This window comes from Alligator mississippiensis, chromosome 4 (assembly GCF_030867095.1).
Source record: "Alligator mississippiensis isolate rAllMis1 chromosome 4, rAllMis1, whole genome shotgun sequence".
NCBI classification, from domain to species: domain Eukaryota; kingdom Metazoa; phylum Chordata; order Crocodylia; family Alligatoridae; genus Alligator; species Alligator mississippiensis.
This window is the reverse complement of record NC_081827.1, coordinates 151,497,744-151,525,019: the sequence shown is the minus strand read 5'-3', so window position 1 is coordinate 151,525,019 and position 27,276 is coordinate 151,497,744. Positions and strand designations below refer to the sequence as shown.

Here is a 27,276-nt window from a genome sequence, read left to right as displayed (position 1 = left end):
CATGCTCAGGTAAGGAATTAGCCATCCTTCCACCTGTCAGGAAATTGCCATGGAAGAAAAGGGAATGAAAAAAGAACGTGTCTCATCCTTCTGAAACAACAGGAAAGTGGGTAAATATCCTCAACTCCTATAACTGTTATGCTCACTGAGAATGAGGACATCCAAGTCTTTAGAATCCCTTGACTAACCTAAGCCCACTTCTCCCGATGCCATATTTACTATTTACCATTTATAGGTTTTTACTCCATTTCAAATCAGAAACATTGTTTACATTTCAAAAGCTATTGTATCTGAGCAACTAAATTGTATCATGGACACGTCTACATGTTGCCTTATGGCACAGTGAACACCTGCACTGTGCCATGAGCATGCTGCATGGTGAGGTTTAGCAGGTACTTTGTCTTTGTGATGCACTAAAATTAGGGAGTGTGTAGCTATGGCTAAGTAGTTGCCAGTGACATGTAGATGTACGCTGTCGTTATATTGGTGTAGCATGTCACTACGGTGACATAGTGCATCACTGTGGTGATGTAGCATGACATGTAGATGCTCCCAGTATTTAGTTTCAGAGAATCTGTACTGGAATTCTGTATAATTCTGTTACATTGATAATGCATGAATCTGATGCATGCTTTCCTCATTGCTGTCCTGGGGAACTTGAGCAAGCAGGTTACTAAGCAAAGCAGTAGTAGTAGAGAGTTCCTTGGTGCAACTACAACATCCTGATGTTCGTTTTCTCCCAAGAGCTTTATCTGAACTCAAATAACTCATCTAATGGTGTTACGGTTACCTCCCAATCTGGGTATTCATTTCCACAATCACTCTGGCTGTTAGAATATTTCTCCCAATACCAAGACTGAATTTTTCTTTCCTTGGAGCCTTATGCAGTTTTTTTCAGCTGTGCAAAATGAATGTGAAGTGTTTCCAAACCATAACTCTTTTGCTCACATTGCTATTAGAATTGGCAATGAGGGTGTGCATAACTTTTCACAAGTACAAATCATTCACGTTGCAAGAGAGTGAAAGAGTAGATCCTTAGCTTTTAGTTTGTAGCTAGTACAACTTGTCTTTCTTCCTCTCTTTGCTTTTCTAATTCCTGCTTCTGCCTTAATTACTGCATTCTTTCTTGATTTTAAGTGGTAGGATTATTTAAAGCTGTTGCCTGTTCAACTGAAAGTGGAAACCACAAAACTTCTTGTTAACAATTAGTAACAGTGTAATACGCAATATCAGAATAATTAATCAGAAAACAAAGTAATAAAATAGTCATGTGCCCTATCCCTCGTGATTGGTTAAAAATTAAATAATTGAGAAGTAGAAAATTAATTAATGTGTGTATGGACAGTTAATTCCCTATTTTTAAAACACTTTTGAATGCAAAAGTTTTGAAAAAATTATCTGCATTTACTAAAAGCTGAAATGGAGGGCAAGGGGTTTCAGTGTTATATTCACTGATGGATTGATTGACTCTAGGTGACACACAGCCCCAGCTGATTGAAGGTGACAATGCCTGCTCAGGACGTCTGGTGATAAGCCTTGGACACACTTGGGCTACTGTCAGTGATTCCCACCTTGATCCTAAAGCTGCCAGTGTGATTTGTAATGAGCTACAATGTGGAGCAGTTGTATCCATCACAGGAGGAGCTCACTTTGGAGAAGGACAAGGGCCAATCTGGACTGAAAAGTTTCAGTGTGTGGGAAATGAGTCTCATCTTGCGTACTGCCCCCGAGCACCACCCATGAATCAGACAGGCTCACATGCAAATGATATTGGCCTCGTATGTTCACGTAAGAATTTAGTGTGGTAGCTTAAAAATAGGAATATAGGAATGTAGTATCAAAACAGACCACCTGAGACACTCAATGCAATCCCTGGCATTTGCAGGAAGCCATTTATTTACTAGCCAAGTGTCCATTATGAATGACGGGTGGGAGGCAGGGACAGAGCACCACCACCCACCACCCTGTGCCGCCGCTGCTCTGTGTCTGGCTGTGTGCAACCTCCCCCAACCCGCTCTGTGTTCGGCTCCGTATGCCCCCCAACACCTCGGACCCTCACCAGGCCACACATCACCCACGACACACCTGCCACACACACCACATCCACCCAGCCACATACCACACCCACCCACACAGCCACCTGCCTCACACACCCAGCTACACGCCACACACCAGACACATGCATGCTCCCAGCCACATGCCACATGCACCCAGCCACACACACCTAGCCACATGCCACACACTGCACATACCTGGTATGGCCAGGTGCCCCATTCACTGTGAACAGCTGGGCCAGGGGGCAATCAGAGCCTGGTGGCTTGTGCAGGGGCATGGTGCGAGGAAGTTCAGGGCAGGAATGTGCTCCCCTCCCCCGGCTCCTCCCAGTGTGTGCAGCAGTGGGAGCCACCTACCTCCACCTCTGGAGGAGCTGCCAGGCTCCCATGGCCCCAGGACACAGCCTGTCCAGGGCCCCATTCCCCTGACTGTGCCCTGGGCAGGCCAGGTCATGGGACAACTGAAGCCCAGTGGCTCCTCCAGGGGAGTGGCGCGGCATGAGGGAGCATGTGTCACCCACTCCTTAGTTTCCCCATGGTGCACATTAGTGGGACTCACCCACCCATGTCTGTGCAGGAGCCTCTGGGCTCCAGGTGTCCCATGGCCCGGCCTGGACAGTATCCTGGGCTGGGCTGGGGATAATCAGAGCCCAGTTCTTCATGCAGGGACACGGTGAGGAGGAGCTCGGGGTTGGGGAGGGGGGTGGGGGGAAATATGCTCCCTTCTGTCAGCTTCCCTTGGTGTGAATAGCAGTGGGAGCTGCCCGGCTATGGCTCTAGAGGTGCTGCTGGACTCCCATTGTCCCAGGGTCTGGGCCAGGCTCACCTCGCCCAGCCCTCGCCCCTGTCAGGAACAGCCCAGGATAGCCCCAGCCCCAGTCCCCCATCGCCCTTCTAGAGGTGGTGGTTGCTGCGACCCCGCCTCCCTGCTCCTCTACCCACTCTCCGCTCCCCTCCCTGCCGGCTGCTGTCCAGGGAAAGTGCAGTGAGGTGGCTCCCTGGCTTTCGACCTTATCCGCTCACTCCCCTGAGCCCTGGTGCACAGTTGTGCCCGGGCCCCCTGGGCTAATCAATCGGTACCCGCCCTCTGGGCGCACATGTGCAGTTGGCCCAGAGTGTTATGGACAGACAGAGACACAGACAAGGCGTTTATTATATTAGAATTTATGTATGTGTTTCTTTCTTTCTTTCTTTCTTTATAACCTGTCCTTCCCAACAAAGGCTCACCCTTTCAAACCTACATACACAACACCAGGACAGCATTGATATGAATTTTGGGCTTGGGTAGAGCAAAAAAGAGATATTCCTTTGTTGGAAGGAAGGACAGAAGAATTGGAATCCATTTCTGGTAAAATCCTTGAAAAGCCAGGATAATCATAAAGGGGTTGTCATTTTCCGATTTCCCATTCTTTGACTATTTGGTATAAAATGAGACGTGCACTGTTGTGCTCCTCTCTAATCACTGTCCATCTTCTCTTCTCCGCAGGGTTCACAGGGTTCAGGCTGGTGAACGGCAGCACACAGTGCTCGGGGAGAGTGGAGGTCCAGGTGTTCGGTGCCTGGGGCACCATGTGTGACTCGCGCTGGGATTTATCAGATGCCCACGTTCTCTGTCGTCAGCTAGATTGTGGATTTGCAGTGTCAGCTCCAGGAAGAGGGCATTTTGGGAGAGGAACGGGGCCCGTCTGGAGAGACACATTCCACTGTAATGGGACTGAACCCCATTTATGGCACTGCCCGGTTACTGCCCTGGGAGTCTCTCAGTGTTTCCATGACCGTGATGTCAGTGTGATTTGCTCAGGTGAGCAAAGAAAACAATGAGTCTGGCCCCAAATAACACTGGTACAAGAATTTTCCACTCAACCTTTTTCCACTTCCCTCCCCTGTTTCATAGTGGAAGAATATCTAAGAGGACACTGATTTTATTTATATAGTCACTGCTTTTATATAGTCACTTCTGTTACGCTTTCTTAGTGCAATGGGGCAAGAGCCTATTACAGTGATAGTTATTACTTAGAGATGCTCCCTAATTTAGATGATTTGGTAATTGGGGCAAGGTTTCTTAGTGAAATAGCTAGCCAGTTCAGTTACTCAGATAGAGATATAGTCTACAGGGATTGCTTATTGTTCCAGAATATAACGTGTTGTGTAGTTCTTGTCATTCACTGTGTATATTGGACCTTACGATCACTACACCTATGTCATAGCTCTGTTGTCTTGGCCACTAGCATCACCCTCCTCTGTGAGACCACTTCTGCATTCTCTGCAGAGAGGGCAAGGACTGTAGTGAATGGGGCAAAGCCGATGCACAGGCCTTTAGTAGCAGAAGAACCTTCCCCTCTGCCACAAGAATTACTCTATCTTGACTGAAAACTCCTGCTCTCACCCAGTACCCAATGAGAGTCAAGACACCCTCACTCCTTCAGGCAGTTGCCATGGTTCATTCAGCAGGTGGTATCTTAAATTATACTTCGTAATGTGGCACACGGCAGATGACTGGAGCTGCCCAGAGCTACCAGAAGCATGCAGGTGAACATATCCTTTTGCATCTTGGTGGCCATAGCTACTGTTTGCTGCTAGAAATACTGGCAGCAGATGCAGAGGAGTGAAGCATATTTTTAGACACCGAGACACCTTCAATCAGCACCTTCATTCACCTGTTGGGATGTCTCCCAGCAGAAGTCAAAGCTATGGTATCTTCTCTCTACCTTCCTCAGGCTGTTTAAATAATGTCAGGGAGAGCTTGGACTGCCTCTACTTTAATTAGGGCATCACTGCAAAGTTGCCTGGGCCATCTGGTGGCAGGTGTTTTCCTTTTGCTGGAGCTATACCCTCACCCCTGACAACAGAAGCTCTGCAAGGAGAAAGCAGAAGCTGCATCCATACCAGGGGTTTTGCCAGCAGAGCTACTTCAGGTATAGGGTCTGATCTTTCCACACTCGCTGCCAAGAGAGCTCTGATGGCTGACAAGCAAAAGTCCAGTGTTGTTCCTTGGCCTCAAGGAATGCACTTAATCGGAGGTCCTGGCTAACAACTCCCTGCCAGGGCTCTAGCCTTGAGTATAATAATTCTAATAAAGGATTCTCCTAAAATCCTCATAACAGCAGTTGTTCTTCTTATCACTGTAGTTCTCTGAGTATTTGATAATCTATGTAATTTCAAGTATACATTCTGCATGTTATATAATGGAAAATAGAAAGTGATGTTCAATTCATTTTCTCTCTCTCCTGAGGCCAGGTCGCTCTGAATCACTTATACTGTTGAATGGAGAGAGCCGATGCGATGGGCGAGTTGAGATTTCCCTCGGTGGAACATGGAGCAGAGTCCTGGATGATCAGTGGGACATGAACGATGCCAGCGTGGTGTGCAGGCAGCTGCAGTGTGGAGCTGCTGAGAAAGCCTATCACCCTGCAAAGTCTGAGCGCGGGACAGGTCCTGTGGGGTTCAGAAGTGTCCAGTGTGCTGGACATGAGTTTAATCTGATGCTCTGTAACAACTCCCTGTCTGAGACAATGCAGGCTGGCATAGCGGAAGATGTCAGTGTTGTTTGCTCAGGTGACTTCTCCTGAAAATCCTACAAAAATCTTCTTCGGTCAGGGGTACAGCCAGGATGTCAGCGGTCAGGGTCACAACCCAGGGGATCAGGAACAGACAGGTCAGGGAGCAAAGGACCGCAGTTGTCATGGGTCAGGAGCAGGGGGGTCAGGAGGCTGAGAGCTCTTATGTGCCCAGATGTTGGCAGTTTTGAAACATGAGACCAGGGGTCAGGATCAGTAAGCAGGGATCTAGCCAGAGTGACCAGCCAGGAGGCCTGGAGCAGTAGTTCTAGTTTATGGGATTGGGATATTGGTGATTACTACAGGCCGGGAGCTGGCTGTCAGAGGACAGGAGTCTGGCTTGGAACCAGGATCATGGTGGGTCAGGGTGTCAGCAAGGCAGGCTGGGAGAACAGATTGTTTTCTTTCCATTTTCTTTCCTTCCTCCTCCTCCTCTTATGTTAACCCTACTCTGTGGGCCATTTCCTGTAGGAGATCTCCCAAGGGATCTTGACTCGATGTTCCTGATTGTTCCTTTCCTTTTTATTTGGAGGTTGAAAAGTATCTTAAAGAGGTATCCTTTCTCTCCACAGAGACAATATTGCCATAAACCTTCCCTTTGCTTTGCCACGTGCCCCACTTACCTGCACATTGAACAAATTAGCCAAGTGTGGGCTGCTGCTAGGTGTCCCTGTTTGCCCCATTTAGGACAAAATTTTGGCTTTCCATAGTAATATGTAACACTGCAGTTAGCACCTGCTTCTACCAATGTGAGGGCACTGTATACTCCTCCCGGACTTGAGGGGATGTGGGGTATGCTTTTAGAAGGGCTTGGGCCATCCAAGTGCCTGTCCATATCCTGTTTTTAGCCCCTATTTTACTGATCTTTCTTATTTCCTCAGAGTGCATCTTTACCTATATTCATAAGTCTGCTTCAGTGAATGTATTCTAATTTCTACCAGTCTCTCTCGATTTTTTGGCACCACACTAAAAACAGTGTACATCAGTACTGGGTCACCCTTGGCTTCTTGAAAGCTGCCTAGAAATTTCTGATAGCCTTTTTGGCTCCTAAAACTCAGATCCTAGTCTAGTCCCAGAGGTATAACAATGAAGCAGTTTAGGTCTGATGGGCAGACTTTCAGTATCTTCTGAAGCACAGTTTGATTTCCAGGCTCATTGTTTCCAATTTCCCAGTACCAGAGAGAAGCTCTGCTGTGGCACTTATCCTCACAAGTGAGCATCATTGATTCCTGCAGGTCCCTCCATTTTTTCTTCCCCTTCCCCTCTCCCACCAGGAAGGGCAGGAAGTGCCTCCACTGTTGCCATCAGTGTCACAGCCACAGTCACTGTCTCCTGCGATGTTGCCATAGTCATTATTACCATTGGTTCAGGGTCAGCTCCTACCTGCCATCCTGCCAGAGGGCCGAGCAGACAAAGGCCACTGCTGTCCTAGCAGTCAGAGGCCCAGGACTAACAGGGAGACAACTGTCATATTGACCAGGCTTGTGTGTGCTCTGAAAGGAACTGTACCTCTGATGGGGGTAGAGGGAGGCACGGCCTATTTATGAGCCTGAATTATTTCCTGCCAGTATCGACTTGTATTCTAACTTTGCAGATGTTTTCCATTATTTTTACTTGTATGTCCAGGTTTTTAAGTCATTTCAATGTATGAACCTTTTTAAAGCAGAAAGATTTACATGAAAACTATTCAGTTATCATTAATTTGCCCATTAATTGCTGCGATTTCTCCATACAGGAAGCAGGAAGATCAGACTGGTGAATGGGGCAGGTCGCTGTGCTGGGAGAGTGGAGATTTATTACCAGGGCACCTGGGGGACTGTCTGTGATGATTCCTGGGACTTGTCTGATGCCAGTGTAGTTTGCCAACAACTGAGATGTGGACATGCCATTGAGGCATCTGCCTCTGCTCACTATGGGGAAGGCTCAGGGCAGATCTGGCTGGATGATGTGAAATGTGCTGGGAATGAGTTGGAGCTCTGGGCATGTCCTTCCAGGAGCTGGGGCCAGCACAACTGCCGACACAAAGAGGATGCAGGAGTGCTCTGTTCAGGTCTGTTCTGTAACTGCTCGCGTGAGCCTGGTTACCAGGGGTATACTGGAGTGGAGAGATGAGAATGATAGAGATCCTCTTTGACTGTCTATCTTTCTTTCTCACTTATCAACACATGAAAGTAATTATTAGAGTGCTGCTGAGGAGGAGTCAGATTTTTGAGGGGAGAAATAAGAATGATAGAGGTCCCCCCTGGATGCTTATTTCTGTTTCTTGTTTTCCCACTTATGAAAGTCATCATTAGAATGGTGCTTTTTCCCATAATTGCCCTGCATAGAGCTGGCCATGATCGCTGGGATTTCAGTGTGCATACTGCAGGTTTGATCAGGATCAGGTCAGTACAAGTTGTTTTTTTGCATTTCCTTCTAGAGTTCATGGATCTGAGGCTGGTGAATGGTGGTGACTGTGCTGGACGGTTGGAGGTTTTCTACAATGGAACATGGGGGAGTGTTTGCTCCAATCGAATGGCTGATATCACCATTGAAATTATATGCAAGCAGCTCAGCTGTGGAGTTGGAGGGGCACTTGAAAGAGAATTTGCCTATGGAGAAGGTTCTGGTCCCACATGGCTGGACCACATTGAGTGCCGTGAGCATCATGGTTCCCTTTGGCAGTGCCCATCAGAGCCGTGGGATCTTCAGTCGTGCGATGACCGGGTAGAAGAGACCCACATTGCTTGCAGTGGTAACTCTAAAAGAATCTTTAAACACACATACACGCCCAGATGATACACCAACATCCTCAGATGTACAACTGCACCTGCACACATGTGCTCATGTTCACTGAGGCAGTGAGGTAGAAAAATATTGCATTTATTAGGCAAGGTGCCTGTGAGGTGCCTATTTATTAGGCACCCAGTTTTGTGGGTGATATCTTTTACTGGATCTAATGTCTAGTTGGGAAAGACAGACAAGATATCAGGTACCAAAATCCCCTTCCTCCAGTCTTTGGGAGAGAAGCAGTCACCATAGAGCATTAGACATTTTTAATTGATTAGACCTTTTTTCCTTTTGAAGATTGTAACAAACTGTTTATATTTTGGGGATGAAAATCAGTGATGGACCCAAACTGTGAGGTTTTAATCTGGGTGAGAATTTTCCAAAAATCTGTTTGTGTATATTTTGGCAAGTGGCTTGGATATATGTTTGAATATGCTGGATCTGAGCTGTAGGTTTATTTCGGTTCCAGATACAGTAAAATTGTATCTCTTCATGGGAATTGCCTACTACTCCAGGTGTTCTTCAGAAAATAAAACTGTTCACTACAAGGTTCTTTACAAAAGGATAAGGAAGAGACTCAAAAAGAGAAAGCATGGTGTGAGAAATCACAATCACACGCACAATGGCAGAGAGCTGCAAGAAGTTAGAGAAATCATGTTTATAACTAACGTACAAATCCTTTGGGTATTACACAAACTAGAACTTATATCTTATTCATACAAGGCGCGTCTACCTGTACCCATATGGTGATGTTGCTCCTGTGTCATGCCCGTTCTTTAACACTTCCAAAAGAAGTGCTAAAGCATGGCGCAGGTGTCACCCATACTGTGTTGTCTATTGGGCAAATGGTGATTTTTAGCTGCTGCTATTCTGTAGTGGCATGCTACAGTGAGGGAGTGCAGTGCTGCAGCAAAGTAGCTGTTGGTCATGTGTAGATGGACACGATCGCTTCATCAGTATAGCACGTCACTAAGGCGACTTAACGTCGCATGTAAACTTGCCCACAGTGTTGCAGTGGAGAGGTTATAGATTCTAATTCATTTTTCATGAAACACAGTAATTAGTCCACTCATGGTAATATTTATTTCTGTAGGAGGAAAAGAAAACAGTACACAAAACTCATTTGCTGCGTGCCCAGGCTCTACAAACTGCACAGGTATCAATGCTTCTCTGTATCTCTTCTAAGTCCCTAACGACCTTCCCAGCTATCCCAGTAACATGTGAGGTTTCCGCCTTTCCCAGACAAGGAAAAGCTCCGCGTTGTGCAAGGAAAGGACAGCTGTTCAGGGAGAGTGGAGGTTTGGCACCGCGGATCCTGGGGAACAGTGTGTGATGACTCCTGGGACATGGCAGATGCAGACGTTGTGTGTAAACAACTAGGCTGTGGACCTGCTGTATCTGCCCTGGGTGGAGCAGCATTCGGGGAAGGGACTGGCCCCATCTGGCTGGAGAAGTTGGACTGTCGAGGGACAGAGTCATCTCTGTGGCACTGTCCTGCGAAGCACTGGGAGGACAGTAACTGCCACCATAAAGAAGATGCTGCTGTGAATTGCTCTGGTGAGTATAAGCCTCCTTGGACAGGTTGGAAAGATTCAGTTAGGAAAGCTTCCTGTAGAGATGGTATGTGAGGCTAGAAACAGATGTTGTCAGTGGAGTGCAATTGGCTGTGCTGTGATAGGTTGTGGCACAACTGATCACACTCCATGGACATCTACAGACACGCCTGGTTGCTGACCCCTAACTTTGGGTGTATCTGCATGAGGGGAAAACCAGCTTGCAGATATATCCCTGGGTTGGGAAGGGGACCCCGGTGGGAGATACCCCTCTGCTTCTGCAGGCCTACATGGGGAAACTCTTATGCAGGGCAGTTGTGCACCTGTGTCTGCAAGTGCAATGGTGAGGGAAAGCTCCCAACCGGGGTCCCTACTCCATGTTGCAGCCTGTGCATCACACTGCTGTCAGGAATAGGGTGCTAACAATGTAGAAGGTGCACCCCCTCAGGAATCTCCTTCCCCCAGGACTCCATGCTTGCAGGGCATGTGGGGAAATCCCCTGCAGAGGGATTTTTCTGCATCCTGCATTGGGTGCATGTTTGCAAGTGATGTCCCTGGAGGGATGCATCTGGGTAAGCTGGGAAAGCAAGGCAGGTGTTTCTGAGGCTTGAGGGGCCAATCCTGCCTGGGAATTCCTGGGGTGTGAAGGATCAGACCCCTCCATCCTGAGGAGCACCTGCCTCAGGGAGCCAGGAGTGCATGGGCAGACTTATGCTGCCTGAGCACTTCTGCCATAAGCAAACATACCGGGGCTGTTAGAAAGCTACCCGATCTATTACTGTTTTCTGTTGTGCCACAAACCTGAGCATTTGTGGTGGGACAGAGGATATGGACAACTGTTTGCTTTCACTTTTTGCTGCTATGAAAATTTGGATAGTGGCAGAAAGGTGACAGCAATTTCCAGGCTGAGATTGCTTGCTTGATGGTGGTCTATACCTGCAGAGGATGGGCAACTGTTAGAACTACCTAAGGAGGCTCCAAATATAGCTGGGAAGGATCAGGTAGGAGTGGACTAGCCATTAGCTGGGATAGCAGAATTATAACAAACTAAATTATAGTTCACGGAGATTCATGAAGCAAAATAATTTAGGTGGCAGATATTACCTATTCAGGAAATGCACCTATGTAACTAACTGCGTTAGCTAATGATTGGCCTAATAGTGTATATGTATTTGTATATAAGGTGCATAATGGTGGAAAACTTTGAATCTGTTGTCCTTGCACCCATCCCACTGTCAGGTAGCTTTATGACCTGGGCATAATGAATAAAGCTAATCTAGTTATTTGCACTGTGGATCTCTGTTCAATCCGTTATGTACTAAAAGCTGGCCGCCCCTTGGCAGCAGTAACAGTGAGTGACAGGTTAGTTAGAAAGCTTGCAGCTTTCTGTGCAGGGGTGTTGGATACCCCTCCCTAGCCATATATCTGTCCCCCATTCCTTGGCCACAGGAATGGATGGTGAGGGGTGTAACCTTGGAGGGCCCAGATGTGCTCATGTGTCAGCGCATGGAGCCCCTGCTCTCATCTGAGGCTCCTGTGTTCTAGTTTATTACTATTGTCCGCACTGCTCCTAAAGCACAGGGGGACTTCTTTCTCAGGTGCCCAAGCACTGTCCCTGCCCCACTTGAAGGGAGACCATATTTGAGATGTGCCACTTCCACCTGCAGCCACACAGGGGGACCATCCCTTTGGTAGATAATGCTTTACCTCTCCCTTCTTTCAGACTCCAACCCTTCTTCTTTTTACCTTTGCAGATGACACAGGAATGACTACATCCCCGAAGGGAACAGGTAAAGAACCCCCTTCCAATAAGTGCTGCATTTTCCTGAGAGACGAACTGTAACTTGTGCTCTGGGAGAAGGAGCTTCTTGACAGAAAGTCTGATATCTATGAGCCAATGGCACCTGGGGTGGGTCCTGCAGGGCACACCAACCAATAGGCTTTTCTGCTCAGTGGCTTTCCGGTGATGTGCCTGGGCTCCTGACTCTTGCTCTAGCATGTGAGTTCCTCTCCTGTCTCTCAGTATTTGACCTTTTGGCCACATACAGTACAATTAGTAACTGGGGATGTTCCCTTGAGATTCATTTGTCTTGCAGAGAATAGTGTATAATGCTCCTATGTTTGTTTCCTTTCAGATCCACCTGCCACAGACAGTTGGGGAGACATGGTGCCCATTGTCATCTGCATTATTCTGGGCGTCCTTCTCTGCTTGGTCCTAATCATTCTGGCTGGGCTGTTGCGAAATGCCAGAGCACAGCAGAAAGGTATGTCCCAGTGGGTTTAAATGATATAGAAGTACCTCTTTGAAGTTGCAGGGAGAGTTGTAGAGTATGAGAAAGAAGAAGGAAATAGTGGAAAAGCCCCCAGACAGGGGTGTTTAACCCCTCGCCTGTGGGCCAGGTCCAGCCCACCGTGCTCTGCCATCCAACCCGTTGGGTTCCCAATGGATCCTGTGGGTAGACTTGCTGACCATGGCCCTGACTGCTAGTTCGGGAATGCAGGGTGGGGCAGGGTCTGAATCCGGTGTGTGGTGCCCGGGGGTGGGGAGCATGGAGCCTGATTCTAGGTGGACAGTATGGCACAGATCACTTCACCATCTCCACCTCGCCAGCATTGGGCTTTGCCCCTCCTCCCTCCCCCACTGCCCATACCTGGCCGGCATTGGACTGCCCATACTTGGCCAGCATTGGCACCGTGGAGCCCCAGGCCAGATCTTGGTGTAAAGGGCTGGCACAGGGCATGCTCCAGCCTGCAAAGTGGAGCCATGCTATTCATCAGGCCAATGGAGCCAAAAATGTGAGCAATAATGACCTAGAACAATTGGATATACTGTGGAAAATTTTGAGACTATAGATGTGCGAAGAATAGGGTGGCCATTCATCCAATTTCATAGAGGGCAGCCCAGTTTTCTGTTACTCTGTCCTCTTTCCTACTGATATGAAACTTGATACCTTTATATCCTCCATTTCCCTCTGCAGACTTCCACCAGTCTGACATAAAGGCATCCAGTTTCATACCAAAAGGACAGAGGACAGAGTAGCAGGAAACTGGGCTGTCCTCTATAAAACTGGACGAATGGCAGCCCTAGTGAAGAACAGTTTTGAGCAAGAGTGGATAATGTATTATACTCACTGGAGGATTGAGTCTTACAGACAAATGCATCTTCAACTACAACAACATTATAAAGCAGAGAAATAGGTGTTGTTACTCCTGAAATGTAAACTTTGTGTTGGGAGAGGAATTATTGAAGCTGCTGTGTGGGCAATAATGTACAGTAATGAAATGAAAGGGAAACAGACATTTTAGGAGGAGAGATTTTGTGATGGTGGAACAGATAAGGAAACATCTCCAAAGAGAAGTTTTTAAAGGGGACACATTAGTTGTCTAGACTGAGATATTTTCTGGCAGGAAAATGAAGTAGAACTGCTGATAGTCCCACACTGATTTGAAGGTTTAATAATGTTTCCCACCTCCTCTTCCAATAACCGCTTACTCTTTGCTTTCAGGGTCCAGAAACGTCATGCAGCCCTTCTCTGAGGTTGTGTATGAAGAGATTGACTACAGCCCAGTGAAGGAGAAGCAGGAATTATTTGTTCATTCAGGTCTGTGCATTACGTTCCTAACACAGAGTCACTGTCTAATTCACTTCCCATCCTGAGATCTTGACCTAGACCTAATTCCCTGTAGTTTTCAACTGGGCTGAATGCTGCCAGCACTGGTTCTGTGATGAGACCAGTGAACTTCCATCAGTGAAAACCCCAGCGTGCTCATGAACCAAGATGTTGCTAGTCCCAGCTCCCGGGACAATTTCTGTCACATTGCCCATGCTCCAGTTTTGGAGTGGAACTAAGGATGGGTCAGGAAAGCATCTGTTTCTAGGGCCAGATAATTTGAAAATAGCTTGGGAACATTGGAATAATGATTATTCACTATCTCCTTTCCTTTCCTACAGTGGTCAGTGATCTGCTGTGTGGGTTCACTTTCCCTTGAGGTTTCTTCCACCATCATCCTTTCTACTACAGAGTGTGGTGTTGATTTAGTTGTATGGCAGAGGACAGAGACGAAAGGGTATAAACAGACATCATGAAGCGAAGTGGATCAGCTGGGACAATATGTGCCTCACCAGCTGATTTGCTTCAATGGGTAAAATAAATGTTGCCCATTGTCCTGAATTGATTAGGGCCTGATCCTGTGGGGCAACAGGTGATTTGTTCCTTGATTAAAGAGCTGTCTCTCAGAGATTCCCCACAGCACATCCATGTAAAGGAGGGAGCTGAGGTTCCCCATTTACACAGGAGTGCATGAGAGACTGCCCTGGAAAGCTAGGCAGGTGCTCTGGGGCTTTGAGGGAACTGATCCTGCAAGATAATTCCCAGGCTGTGCAGGATTGAGCCTCTTAAGTCCCAAGGTGCTAGCCTGGGGCAGCTGAAGAGCATGGGTCGTTGTGGGTTGTCTGTGCTCTTGTGCATAAAACAATGAGATGCCCACTGAATAAAATGGCAGAAAACCTTTCCGTATTCATTGCAGCCACAAAGTTTGGGCATTTGCGGTGTGACAAGGGGTATGAATTCCTGTTTGCTTGGCCTTTGTGCCTCCATAAGAATTTGACACCCTAAGAAACAGAAAAGACATGCTGTATTCCAAGTCAGGAGAGAGGCACATTGTCCAAGCAGCAGCTCTTTGCCAGCTGGAATACTTTGCAGTTTCCACAAATCTGGATTTTTACTGGATAAGTTCATTTTCTGTTGGGAACTCTGAAATGAAGCTACAGCTCTCTGGCTCTTCCTGGGTTGCTCTGGAGAAAGGGCTTCTATGGATTAGAGGCTCCTGGCTCCCAGAGCCATTGGGACTCTTGAGGTGGCTGATTGTCCAGGCTGTCAAACTCCCACAGGGGTCGGCTCTCCAGAGACTTGGGATACCTGGGAAATCACATGTCCAGCAAATCAGGGATCCTAGGAAAATGGCAAGCCAGTTGCATAGCTCCCTGCACTCCATACCTTGCAGAGAGGGAGAAAATCTGTGTGGCAAAATCCTCTACCTTCTTATATCATTTTATTTCTGCATTATATTTTGTTATTTGATTGCTTAGAGTCAAGTTGCTTAAAAATGCTGTTTGGGAATGTTTGACAACTTATTTTTACTTGGAATATGGCTGCTGTCTCATCTCAAGAACTCTGTGGAAAATAAGATATTTGTTCAGAAACTGATGGAAAGAAGAATTAAAGATATGGAAGGAAGATAAAATGGGACAAGATGAACATGGGTTTATCACAACATACAGTTCAGTAATACTGATATCCTCTGATGAAAAGATAATGGGGTTCTTGAATAAGGCTAATGTAGTGGACTTAATTTTTCCAGGTCTAAGCAGAGCATTTGCTAGCAGGCTTCCCAGGCTGAATGAATGGAATTGATGGACAGAGCAGATCAGGGTTGCTTATGGGCATCTCAGCCTTTTGTCCCTGACCTTTACTTAATTTCTCTATTCCGTGTCAGGTCTGTCCTCATCACTATTAATTCCCATCTGTATTTCAGAGGCCTCTGTACTGCCCAGAGATGCCACCAGTGATGGTTATGATGATGCTGATGAAATTTCTGATGCAGAACACAGTTCTGCTTTTCACCAGAATGATGAGGAAGTCAATGAAGTCCCAGAGGAAAGTGATGGGACAAGGGATTCGCAGACAGGTGAGTAAAGTTAGTGTATCTCACTACATAATTTCTAGTCAAGCAGTGTTTAGTGTTTAAAAAAATTCTTCTGTCATGTCTGGAGATTCAATAAGCTATGACTATGATGATGTCTAAGAAGTTCATCATGCTGAAGAAGTTCTTGCACCTTGGCAGAATAAAGAGAAAGCCCCTGGAATCCCCGTGGAAAGTGGAGTCACATCATTATGTAAAAGGTTCTGTTTTGCTTTTAAAAATGTATAGCAAGTTGTGCAGTTATCAAACTTAAAAGGCTTAAAAAATGAAGCATGCGTAATCTAAGTTTCAGAAATAACAAAGGGATGAAAATATTCTATTTATTTTAAAGCTTAAAAATATAAGTTACTCCCACAGTAGTTTGAGGCCTTGCTCAACATTCCTCAAGTTATGCAATGGGAAGTAATGGATATGCCTGTATTGCATGGTGACCTTGAAATCACCAAGGTGTATGTGGTTGCGGTGGCTCACCTGAATGGGAAGGCAGGGTTCAGAACTAAGTCACTATCATGTGCTTCCCTTGATATTTTCAGGTTGGAGTCTGCACTCCCGAAGAAGTGGAGCTGACAGAAAAGACCCATCCCTGCCTCCTGGGGACATAGAATATGATGATGTTGAAGACGGTTTTGCTGGAATGTTGATATAATAATGTCTGTGTTTATCACAAATGCCTTGCGAGGACATAAATGCTATATGATTAGATGATACCTCTCAGAAATGCTGACTGGGCCAAAGAGTCCCTAGAAACAGTCCCTGCATAGCTGGTGGCCTGACCAGCTTCTTCTAGAGGCTGATGTAGTTGCAAGTGTATTAGTTTAAGTGACAATTTTTAAGTTATCATTGATTAGGCTGTATGAATAGTTCCTCCTTTTGTATTCCTAAAAAATTCTTCATGCTAAAATTAATGCATTTTCATATTAAAACATTTTGAAAGCTTGTTCCAGAAATGATATATTTCTCTCAACCTGATGTATTGGGTCAGTACAAGGGGATGATAGAGTGAGAATGAAAATGCATCACAAGACAAGGTAACAAATATAGGCATGTCTACCTCCAGAGGGGGTCAGTTAGCCTCTGCCTCTGGGCTTGGCATTGTAGGGACATGCAGCCTCTTGGGAGCCTGGTTTGAAACTGACCCATAGTGAGGGATGCAAGAAATGCTGTGGGGGCATCTGTTGTCCACCCAGAAGGCTCCTGCCGTGCCATTGCCTAACATAAGGGAGAGAGAAACTAATAAAGAAACAAAAATCCAAAAAATACATTGGGGCTAATGAATCCTATAGGGGCAGGCTGGGGCTATGGGGAAAGTGGAGGGCAGGGGAAAGCAGGCTGAAGCTCACTCATCTACAGCCCCATGGGAAACCAGGCGAGCTATGCCTGGGGAAAGTGGGTGTGTGTGTGGGGGGGGGACACCCACAAGGGCGGGGAGACTCAAGCTGGCTTACTCAGCGACAGGGCGAGTGGACCTCAGAACTTACCCCACAAGGGCAAAATACAGTGTGGAGGTAGCTGAGGAAGGTACAAAAAGATGACTGGAGTGGTGGAGGGTCATTGTGTGTGGAAACTCAGTCCAGGAGCCCCTCAGGCCTCCAGCCAGGCATTTAGCAGCAGGGCAGCAGGCAGGGAAGCAAAGCGCAGGATCAGACGTGGTGATGCAGGTGTGAGGGAGTGCAGGAGCAGTCAATTAAGGAAGTAATCCAGTGCAGGTGCAGTGTAGGGCAGTGTGATGTGGTGCAGCAGGAAATCCACCCCTCTCCTGAGAGAGGGCAGCACCGGTACAGGTGGTCACCAGCAGCAACAGTGGTAGCAGCTGTCCAGGTCAGCCACTCAAAGCATGGTTCAGGTAAAGGTGAAAGTGAAGGTGAAGGCAGAGGGTGGCCTGCAGAGGCAGCTGAGACAGGGAAGGCATCTTAGGTGCTGGCAGTGATGGTGGGGGAGGAGCCCACGGGCAGCACAGGAGGGTGGCAACAGCAGCAGAAACAGCCCAAGGCAGGAAGGGGCACAGCTAACTTCCCCCCAAAAGCTCTTGAGAGCAAGCAACAGCAGAAGCAGCTAATAGCAGCAGCAGCAGGAGACTGAGGCAAGAAGGGGCCTGGCCAACTTTTTCGAAGAAGCTCCTATCTATTTGTATCTTCCAGTGGACATGGGCCTTAAGGCCCACCCAGTTACCTAATAGCCCTGACTGTGTGGGGCCAAAGTTTGAAAGATGCAACTAATACATTTTTTTTGGTAGTGGTGGTGGTGGTGGAGGGGAAGTAAGGGGAAAAAACAAGAACGGAGTGACATGGGGGTAAAAATGTGAAATTAAGTACTCCAGAGGGAGACTGAGCAGAGCCCCCTGGGCCACACCCAATGGTCTTCAAGGGCATCTAAGGAGCTGGAGGATGCCGCCCACTGGTGCTCTGTCTGGAAACATGCAAAGAGGAGGGAAAGGAATGTGGTCCCACAGTCCCTGGGCACCTTCTTGGCCAGAGTCTCTTTCTTGATCAAATACAGGGTCCACTTGGCGAGGGCCAGGAGAAGGTAGACTAGGAAGTCCTGGGACTTGATGGGGCCACAGATGAGGTGAGCAAAAATAATAAGGTCAGGGTGAAATGCATCCAGAACTTCAGGAAGAAGTCCTCCACCCAGCTTAGGTGGTGGAGCAGGGAATGCCACAAGGCTTGGTGAGGCACCGCCCCCATGACAAACTCTGGTGGGCTGGAGAACACGGGGGGGGGGGGGGGGTTGCCTTCACATGCACCAGGTCACCTGAGTCATGGACCGTGAAGGGTACATCACCAGCATACACTGACCGGACCTGCTTCACCACCAGCTCCTGGGGCAACCTTGCCACCTGCCTCTGCAGGATGATGATGAAGGGCTCCAGGGCCAAGGTGTACAGCTGGCCCAACAGTGGGCAGCCTTGATGCACCACTCTCCTGAATGGGATGGGCTCCATCAGGGTCTAGCTGAGCTTGACCAAACACTGTGCAGAGGCATACAGCACCTGGAGAGCCCCTGTGAAATGGGGCCCAAAGTCAAAGCCCCACAGTGTGCCTCTGATCCACTCTATCAAATGCCTTCTCCTGGTCCATGGATAGGAGGGAGAAAGACAGGTCCTCCCAGTGCGTCCTCTCTAGGAGGTCCTGAACCAGGTACAGGTTGTTGAAGATGGAATATCCAGGCACCATGTACATCTGGTTAGGATAGATCATATCTGTCAGCATGGACTGCAGGCGCAGTGAGATGACCTTAGCTACCACCTTGTAGTCCATGCAAAGGGGGGACACGGGGTGCCAGTTCCTCAGGTTATTTTGATCTGCCTTCTTTTGCAGGAGGGTCAGCCTGGCCCTCTGATGTTATAGGAGCTCCCCACTTCCGTTGCATTTGGCCCAGACCACAGCAAAGTCTGGGCCAAGGACGTCCCAGAAGGCCCAGTAGAACTCTGCGGTCAGCCTGTTGATGCCCAGCACCTTGTTTCCAGCCATCAGGTGGAAGGCAGCTGAAAACATGGCCAGGGTGAGAGGAGCTTCCATCTGGTCCCATTTGCCTATGCTGACCAGCAGGAATCTTCCCACAGGGTATGACAGGCTTTGGCATTGGTCAGATGCAGGGAGAACAGGTCTGCATAGAAGGCTTGCACGCACCACTGCATCTCACCTGGATCCATGAGGGGGTGCCATCAACCACCAGAAGTCAGGTGATGTACTTCTTGGCTCCCTGCCTCCTCTCCAGGGCATAGAAGAAGCAGGAGCCATGGTCCATCTCCCAAAGGAGCTCGACACGCGAGCAGACAAATGCACGGTGGGCATGGTGGTTGTCCAGTGTACAAAGCTCTTTCCGCCTCTCCCAACACTTTCTGCAAAGAGACAGGTTGGTTGAGGTGGTGGCTAGGCACCTTTACAGCTCTAGCACTTCTCACCTGAGCTGCTCCCGGACTGCCTCCCTCTGCCGGGTCTGCCCCCGAGTGTAGTTGCAGTAAGAATGCCAGATGCACACCTTCCCCCATGTTCTACCTTCTCTGAGCTAAGGGGAAAGCTTCTGGTTGCTCGTGGGTTCTGTGGCTGTCCCCTGGGGCTCAGTGCCGCTAAGCCTGAGTGGCCCAGAGCTGCGAGACAGTGCACAGTGCCCTGCTGAGCCAGGTCACATCAATGGAATGCAGCAGCATGGTTGCCAAGTGGCTGAGGAGGGACATGGGGTGCCAGTTTTTCAGGTCGTGGGGATCATGCAGGAGGGTCAGCATGGTCCTCTGGCATTACAGGAGCTCTCTTCTTCCCTTAGATTTGGCCCAGACTACAGCAAAGTCCAGGCCAAGGACGTTCCAGAAGGCCCAGTAGAACTCTATGGTCAGCCCATTGTTGCCTGGTACCTTGTTTCCAGCCATCAGGTGGAGGGCAGTCAAAAACTTGGCCAGGGTGAGACGAGCCTCCAACCAGTCTCATTCACCTGTGCTCACCTGCAGGAGTCCCTCCCACTAGGTCTGACAGGCTTTGGCATTGGTCAGATCCAGGGAGAAGAGTTCTTCATAGAAGGCTTGCACACACCACTGCATCTCACCTGATCTGTGAGGGGGTGCCATCAACCACCAGAAGGCAGGTGATGTACTTCTTGGCTCCCTGCCTCCTCTCCAGGGCATAGAAGAGCTGGACGCGTGAGCAGACAAACGCACGATTGGCATGGTGGTTGTCCAGAGTACAAAGCTCATCCCCACTCTCCACAAAGGGACGGGTTGGTTGGGTTGGTGGCCAGACACCTCCCCAGCTCCAGCACTTCTCACTTGAGCTGCTCCTGGACTACCTCCCTCTGATGGGTCTGCCCCCAAGTATAGCTGCGGCAAGAAAGCCAGATGCACACCTTCCCCATGTTGTACCTTCTCTGAGCTGGGAGGAAAGGAGCTTGTTGGTCCCACCAGGCCAGCCAGAACTCCTAGAAGGCCTCCTGTAGCATGGTCTGGGCTCAGACAAGGTGATGATCACTGAAAGGTCTCAGCCAGATGCCAGAAGAGTGGGGCTGTGCAAAGTGCGGCAAACAGATATAAATCTGATCTAAACAGGAGTGGCATGCCTGCTCCTCCCCCACCCTTACATAGGTGAAGGCAGGTTGGGGCCAGTAGGGTGATAAGCATGCCAGACATCCACCAGGGAGTAGTCTGTTAGGATCTCCCCAAGGACACCCATGGAGGCCTGGTTCTGCTCCCTGCCTGACTGGTCCTCACGTGTCTAGCATAATGTTAAAGTCCTCACCAAGGACCAGGCACTCATAAGGGTTGAGGGTGCCGATATAAGTGGCCACCTGGCAGAAAATATCTGCCAGCTCTGGGGCTTTCGCAGGGGTGTACACATTCAGAAGGTTCAGGAGCAGCCCCTGCACTTGGACCCAGAAGTGCAGCAGGCAGCCCAGCACAACCTCAACATCCTGGAGAACCTCCTGCTGCAGGCCTATGGAGAACAGGGTGCCCACCCTGCAAGAGGTGGCCAAGAGGGGACTAAAAAAGACCCTGTCTCCCCACTCCAGTCACCAGTTAGACTTCTGGGCCAGAGTCATCAGGGTGTCCTGCAAGAATACCACAGGGTACCCTGCCTCTTGAAGGAGGTACTCAGAATCTCTATAGACCCTTCCTGCAGCCATGAACATTGCCGGACATGATCTTAAATGATGTCATGGCTCAGGTAGGGGGTGGAGTGGATGGTTTAGCATGGGCCTCATGCATCTCAATGCCTGGTGTGGGGTTCACCAGCTCACACAGTGCTCTCCCATAACTATAGAGGACATCTGCAAAATTGCAGGCTCACCTATAGATCTGGGTGTTGCAGCTTTTGGGCACCTTGCCTTCTATTGCTAGTGCCCTTGCAGTGGCAAGGATGCAGTCAAAATCTCTCCAGCATCCAAGGTGAGCTGTATCTTGCTGGTGGACCGCTGGGTGTACTCACAGTCAAGAAATGCAAGTAGCTCACCCTTGCCAGTTCTCAAGCATCCTCCTCCTGGTCCAGGGGCTCAGACCCCACACTCTGGTTGGGAGTGGGAGAGCTCTGCAGCTCCCTGGTCCACCATGTGAGCTGGCTGGAGGACACCAGACCAGTCCACTTTTCCACTGTCTATCACCTCCACCTCTACACACTTGTGTGTTGCATGATCCATCATGCTGCCCTCACATTCCACCCAGACATCAAGTGGCAGGACCTGCTCAGCGAGGACACGGCTGGGGCAACCCAGTGGCTGAGTCTGTATTCCACCCTCATCCCACAAGTCACTGGGGACCTCAGCTGGTGACTCCTCCAAGGAGCCATTGCCACAGGTGTGTATGTGGCAAGCTTCACAGACACCCTGGTCTCTTGTCCTTTCTGCGGGCAGAGAAAGGCCCTGATACACACGGCCCATGAGTGTGTCAGGCTGCAGACCCTCCACCTCCACCTCCAGAACCTTCTCCTAAGGACTTCATCAAAGGCTTTTGACACTGTCTCCCATTCCAACCTCATTAAAAAACTAGGCGACTGATGCCTACACACTCAGATGGATTGCAAATTGGCTGAAGGGTCATACTCAAAGGTTGGTGGTGGACCGGTCATATTCGACCTGGGGGGGAAGTGAGCAGCGGAGTCCCCCAGGGCTCAGTCCTTGGGCCTGCACTGTTCAATTTCTTTATCAGTGATTTGGACGACGGGTGAAAAGCAACCTGTTTACATTTGCTGATGATACCAAAATTTGGGGTGAGGTGGGCATGCTAGGAGGGAGGGAAAAACTGCAACAAGACCTGGATAGGTTGCAGGGGTGGGCTAACAAAAACAGGATGTGTTTCAATACGGACAAGTGCAGGGTGCTGTACTTGGGCAGTAGTAACCAGCAGCACACTTATAAGATGGGAAACTCCCTTCTTGAGAGCACAGAGGTAGAAAGGGATCTTGGAGTCATTATTGACTCCAAGGTGAACATGGGCTGACAATGGGAGGTCATGGTCGGCAGGGCTAACCAGACCTTATCGTGAATCCACAGGTGCATCTCAAGTAGGGCCAAGGAGGTGATCCCCCCCCTCTACGCAACACTGGTCAAGCCACAGCTGGAGTACTGTGTCCAGTTCTGGGCATCCCACTTCAAGAGGGATGTGGACAACATTGAGAGGGTCCAGAGGAGGGCCACCTGCATGATCTGGGGACAGCAGGGCAGACCCTATAATGAGAGGCTACATAACCTGAACCTGTTCAGCCTTCACAAGAGAAGGCTCAGGGGGGACCTGGTGATCCTCTATAAACTTACTGGGGGGGGGGCAGAAGGGTTTGGGGGAGATCTTGTTTCCCCTAGCGCCCCCCGGGATAACAAGGAATAACGGCCACAAGTTGTTGGAGAGTAGGTTTAGATTAGACATCCATAAGAACTATTTCACAGTCAGGGCGGCTAGGATCTGGAACCGACTTCCAAGGGAAGTGGTGCTGGCTCCTACCCTGGGGGTCTTTAAGAAGTGGCTTGATGCCTACCTGGCTGGGGTCATTTGAGCCCAGTTTTCCTCCTCCCCAGGCAGGGGGTTGGACTTGAAGATCTACAAGGTCCCTTCCGACCCTATTTCTATGATTCTACGATTCTATGATCTCTTTGTGTTCCCCCAGGGGCAATCTGCTACCCCCCATTTCCTCTCTTTTGTAGATCCTGAAACCTCATCTGCCATTTCTTTCACCCGGCATGGAAATAGGCACAGCTGCACCTTGTGTCCCAGTCACTGCACTTTCCATGAACTGGCTCCCCAACTTCTTGGGAGAGGAACCAAGGAACAGGGTTGACTGTCACCGTGTTTCAGTGTAATCTCACCCTTAAATAAAAACATATACTAGCCCACAGCATTGCAGCAGAAAGTCTTTGAGCCACAATGCCCAGGTTAAATCAGAGACAGGGGCAGATCCAGAGGGGACCCAGTGGTTTGGACGTTCCCTGCTTCCATGACTCCCACTACTATTCCGGGTTGATCCAGGTGCAGGAGGAGCCCCAAGGATGCTCCTGCCCTGCTCTACAATGAGCTGTGTCTGTTGCTCAGAGGACAGCAGTCCCCTGTCCCATGCTCAGGGGATGGCGGTGGCAGTGGACAGCAGGGGCAGTGTGTAGGCTCCACCCTCCAGCACCTTCTCCCTGGCACCCTGCCTCTCCACTTGTCCCATGCTGGCTGGTCAGGGAAATGGAGAGATCTAACCCCAGTATAAGATTCACACATTTAACTCAGAAGTTTTACAAACAGTATCATAATCTGCCGCAATGCTACGCTAGACTTGTTTCCAGGCCTCTGGAGCCTTGGCTGTCACGCATGACTTCCCTGACGTGCATTTCATCAGGGCCGTTGATTAAGTTTTATTCACATTTATCTAAAGCTCTCTGATATGCTCTAAACACCAGGCTGTCTACGGGGTTGTGACAGGGGGGCCTCCCGGGGCCAAGCTCTATGGCCCGCCTGCCTGTCACCGTGACAGCAGGCCTACTCAGGGCCGAGCTCTTCATGGCCCGCCCATCTGTCTCTGGGCAACCGCCCGCTCATCTTGCCCGCCACACCTTTGATGATAATGAGTTCAATTATGATAATAATTAAGCAGGAGGCTGCCCTTCGACTGCCCCGATGCCCAGGGGCGCTCTGCGGCTCCAACCTCCCCTAATACTGCAGCCCAAGCCTCGCAGATGGCATCATGGTGTTCTTCCTCACCGGCCCCCGCACTGGGCCCCAGAATCTTCTATGCAAGACCCCACTATGGTCTTCTCTACTCAGGCGGCCACTCCGCCGTCATCTGGGCTACCTCACCCACCCGAAGCTTTGTTCCCCTCTCGGGTGTGGTTCCCCCGGAACCTTCGGCTACCAGCCCTGGCCCACCTCAAGGCCAGTTGGGACCCCAGGCCCCCGGCTCTTGGGCGTCTCTCGCGGTGGGCCCCCGGCCCTTTTGACCCTCACTGGTCCTGGCCCCAGCATGGGCCAGTCGAGGGGACTCTCCCCTTCGGGCTGGGTCTTTCTAGCTACTCACTAACTCCTCGGGCCTCACTGTGCCACTACTCCCTTCCTCCTAGGAGCAACCGCGGCACCTCGCCCACCTTACTCCCACTCTTGGGGTCCGCCCTCTCTGGGCCCCTTACAAACACAGGCCCTCTCGGCCCTCATAACCCTGGCCCTCTCGGCCCTCATCCAACTCAGGGGTCACCCACCTGGTGGTGGTGGGAGCTAGGGGTTAAGGCACCCCGACCCGCCTTTCACCGGGGTGATCACTGGCCTGGCATTTCCTGGGGGCTCCCGCGCCACTGAGAGCCCCACCAGACCACCCACTCCTGGCAGGGTGCAGTTTCAGGCCATGCCCAGGACCAGGAGCCTCCTACCATCCCCTTGCAGCTCCCCCTTACCTCCAGGTCATACACAGCAACCCTAAGGCCAGTCGATGTTGCTGCCTGACCTCCTGCAGCCAAACTGCCTGGTTTATATAGGCCTCAAAATGGCTGCCGCAATCAGGCACCTGGAGGCTGCCAGCTCCAGGCCCTTAAAGTGGCAGGAGCACCCTGTGCTCTGCCACAGGGGTATACTCATTCTACGTTTTTAAGTGGTCTTATATCCACAAACATATTTGGCTTCTTAATCTTTGATGTGCCATGTAGAGAGCTAGGTCAGAATAGCATCCCAAATTCATCCAGAGTTTCCTTAGACTGAGCTTCTGGGGAAAAAAAAATCATTCCTTAAGACTGACTTTTTTTTTCAGTTTAATTGAGGGATTCCAACCTTGGCTTTGTTCGGGCCCCAAAATGCGACAATCAAGCAACATTAACCACAGATTATTGCCCCTGTCCCTCCAGGGAAGAAATAATGAACACAGTGAGAGAGAAACCCTACAGATGGATATGAACTTAATGCTAAGGATCCCGGGATCTCTGCCCTTCTGGGCATGTCGGGGTTCCTCCATGACCCGTGTGTATGTTCCTGGAGGTGAGGAGCCCATGCTTGCTTAGTGTGGTTTAAGCTGTCTTTCTGCTCCCTACACAGGCTTATATGGGCTATAATTTAAATTTGGGCCCAGCTAGTAAGCTAAGTTAAATCTCTGAAAACCAGGAACTACAAGCTTATGGTAGACATCATCCTTGTAACTTTCGGCAGAAAGAGGAATGAGTCAGGGATAGGGGTGAATGTTGATAATATAGAGACTTGACTTGACAAGGCAGATGCATGGCTGGGGAAGGCTGAGATGAAGGAGGCAAAGATAGGGGCTGTTTTGTAATAGAAAAACTGGTTTGATATAAGCTTGAGCTACATGGCCAAGGAAGTGTGTAACACGCAAGAAAGCCATTTCCTGTCAAGTAGGTATACAGCATTTCTGAGAACATAGAGAAACGTTTGGAATTCAGTGGCTCCTACAGTGATAATTGTTTAATGAGAAAGCAAGGAGAAGGTGACCTGCAAACAGTGTCCCGGGGGATATATTCTTTGGGGGACTGTGGGAGAAAAAGATTGGAGGGATAGGAAAACATAATCCCAGAAGGTGTTCATCAACCTACTTAATACTATTGTGCTTTCTACGTAATAGACCAGTCAGGAGTGTGAAACATGGAAAAATGAGGTGGCTTTTCTTACCAGCCCTGTCACCTGTCCTCATCGCAAACATGCCATTGCATGATCTTAATCCACTATTATTAAATAACTAGGAGAGGGAAGAATCCCCTAGGAATAATATGGTATCCTGATACTATTTAGGATCTGCTATACAAAAGAGCTGCAGATCTGTGTGATATATGTATCTGCCTACATGGCCCCTAATTTGTCTGGTGGTATTTGATGTGCATACCGAATGCTGTGTTCAGAAAAAAAGCAAACCAAACTTGTGAAAATTAGGATATAAAATGTCTAGATATATGCCAATACAGCATTAAGTTTCTCTTTTTTGACTGGTAGCCAAGTAAATCCAAAGTATGTATATTCTCCTCCTGCCTTTGACCTGCACTGGATAGGACCTTCTTCCAAGCATACAAAGATCCAACACTTAACCTGCTCACAGATGGAACACCACAGCTACTACATTTTATAATGCCATTTACTACCTTTTATAAACCTTTCATCCTGAAGCACATATAAGACTGTGCTTTCCCTTATACAGCATTAAACTCTCAGCCTCCACTTCTCTTCCAGCTAAGTGCAGATACCCCACACAGATTTAGAGAATTGCTCCTGCATTTTAATACACTAATTCAGAGTTGGTGGAAACGGCTCTTGATCATCCGTTAGGTATGTTCTGATACCTACCAATATTTCCTGATTTTCAGTTTTAAAATGTGAAACACTTTAAAATTTAATTTCCTGATTTTCAGAAGTTGGAGTTTTCTAAACTCAGTCTTTAACTCAGTATTATGAAGGGTTTCTTTTTTGACATAGATAAAACTAATTTGGATGTATGATTTCCACCTTTCTTTGCCTAAATATTTGATATACTCTAGAATTGTTTAGAAAAAGCATGACTGTAAATGCAATGTTCCTGCCCCCAAAAAGAAAGAGCGGTTGCATGATGATCCGGGACTGTAGCGAATGTGACATCAGAAGCGGAGCTGTCTCTCATATATGGTCACAGGCAGTGTTTTACTATTTTATTGGAGGTTTTAGCCATGAAACATTGGAGATAAACCCCCTGATAATGTCTAAAAAGGTGAAGGTTGTTTCTATTGGCT

At 48.8% G+C, this 27,276-nt stretch overlaps 1 protein-coding gene across 1 annotated transcript; it reads left to right on the top strand.

Moving 5' to 3' along the window:
• Positions 1 to 362: 362 nt before the first annotated feature.
• On the top strand, positions 363 to 16,282 carry LOC109286369 (scavenger receptor cysteine-rich type 1 protein M130). The gene is made up of 11 exons (XM_059726246.1): positions 363 to 378; positions 1,474 to 1,788; positions 3,541 to 3,855; positions 7,347 to 7,661; positions 8,031 to 8,342; positions 9,623 to 9,937; positions 11,688 to 11,723; positions 12,069 to 12,197; positions 13,440 to 13,535; positions 15,430 to 15,621; positions 16,170 to 16,282. Exons 1-11 carry the CDS (start codon positions 363 to 365, stop codon positions 16,280 to 16,282), a joined length of 2,154 nt encoding a protein of 717 aa, XP_059582229.1.
• The last annotated feature ends 10,994 nt before the right edge of the window (positions 16,283 to 27,276 follow it).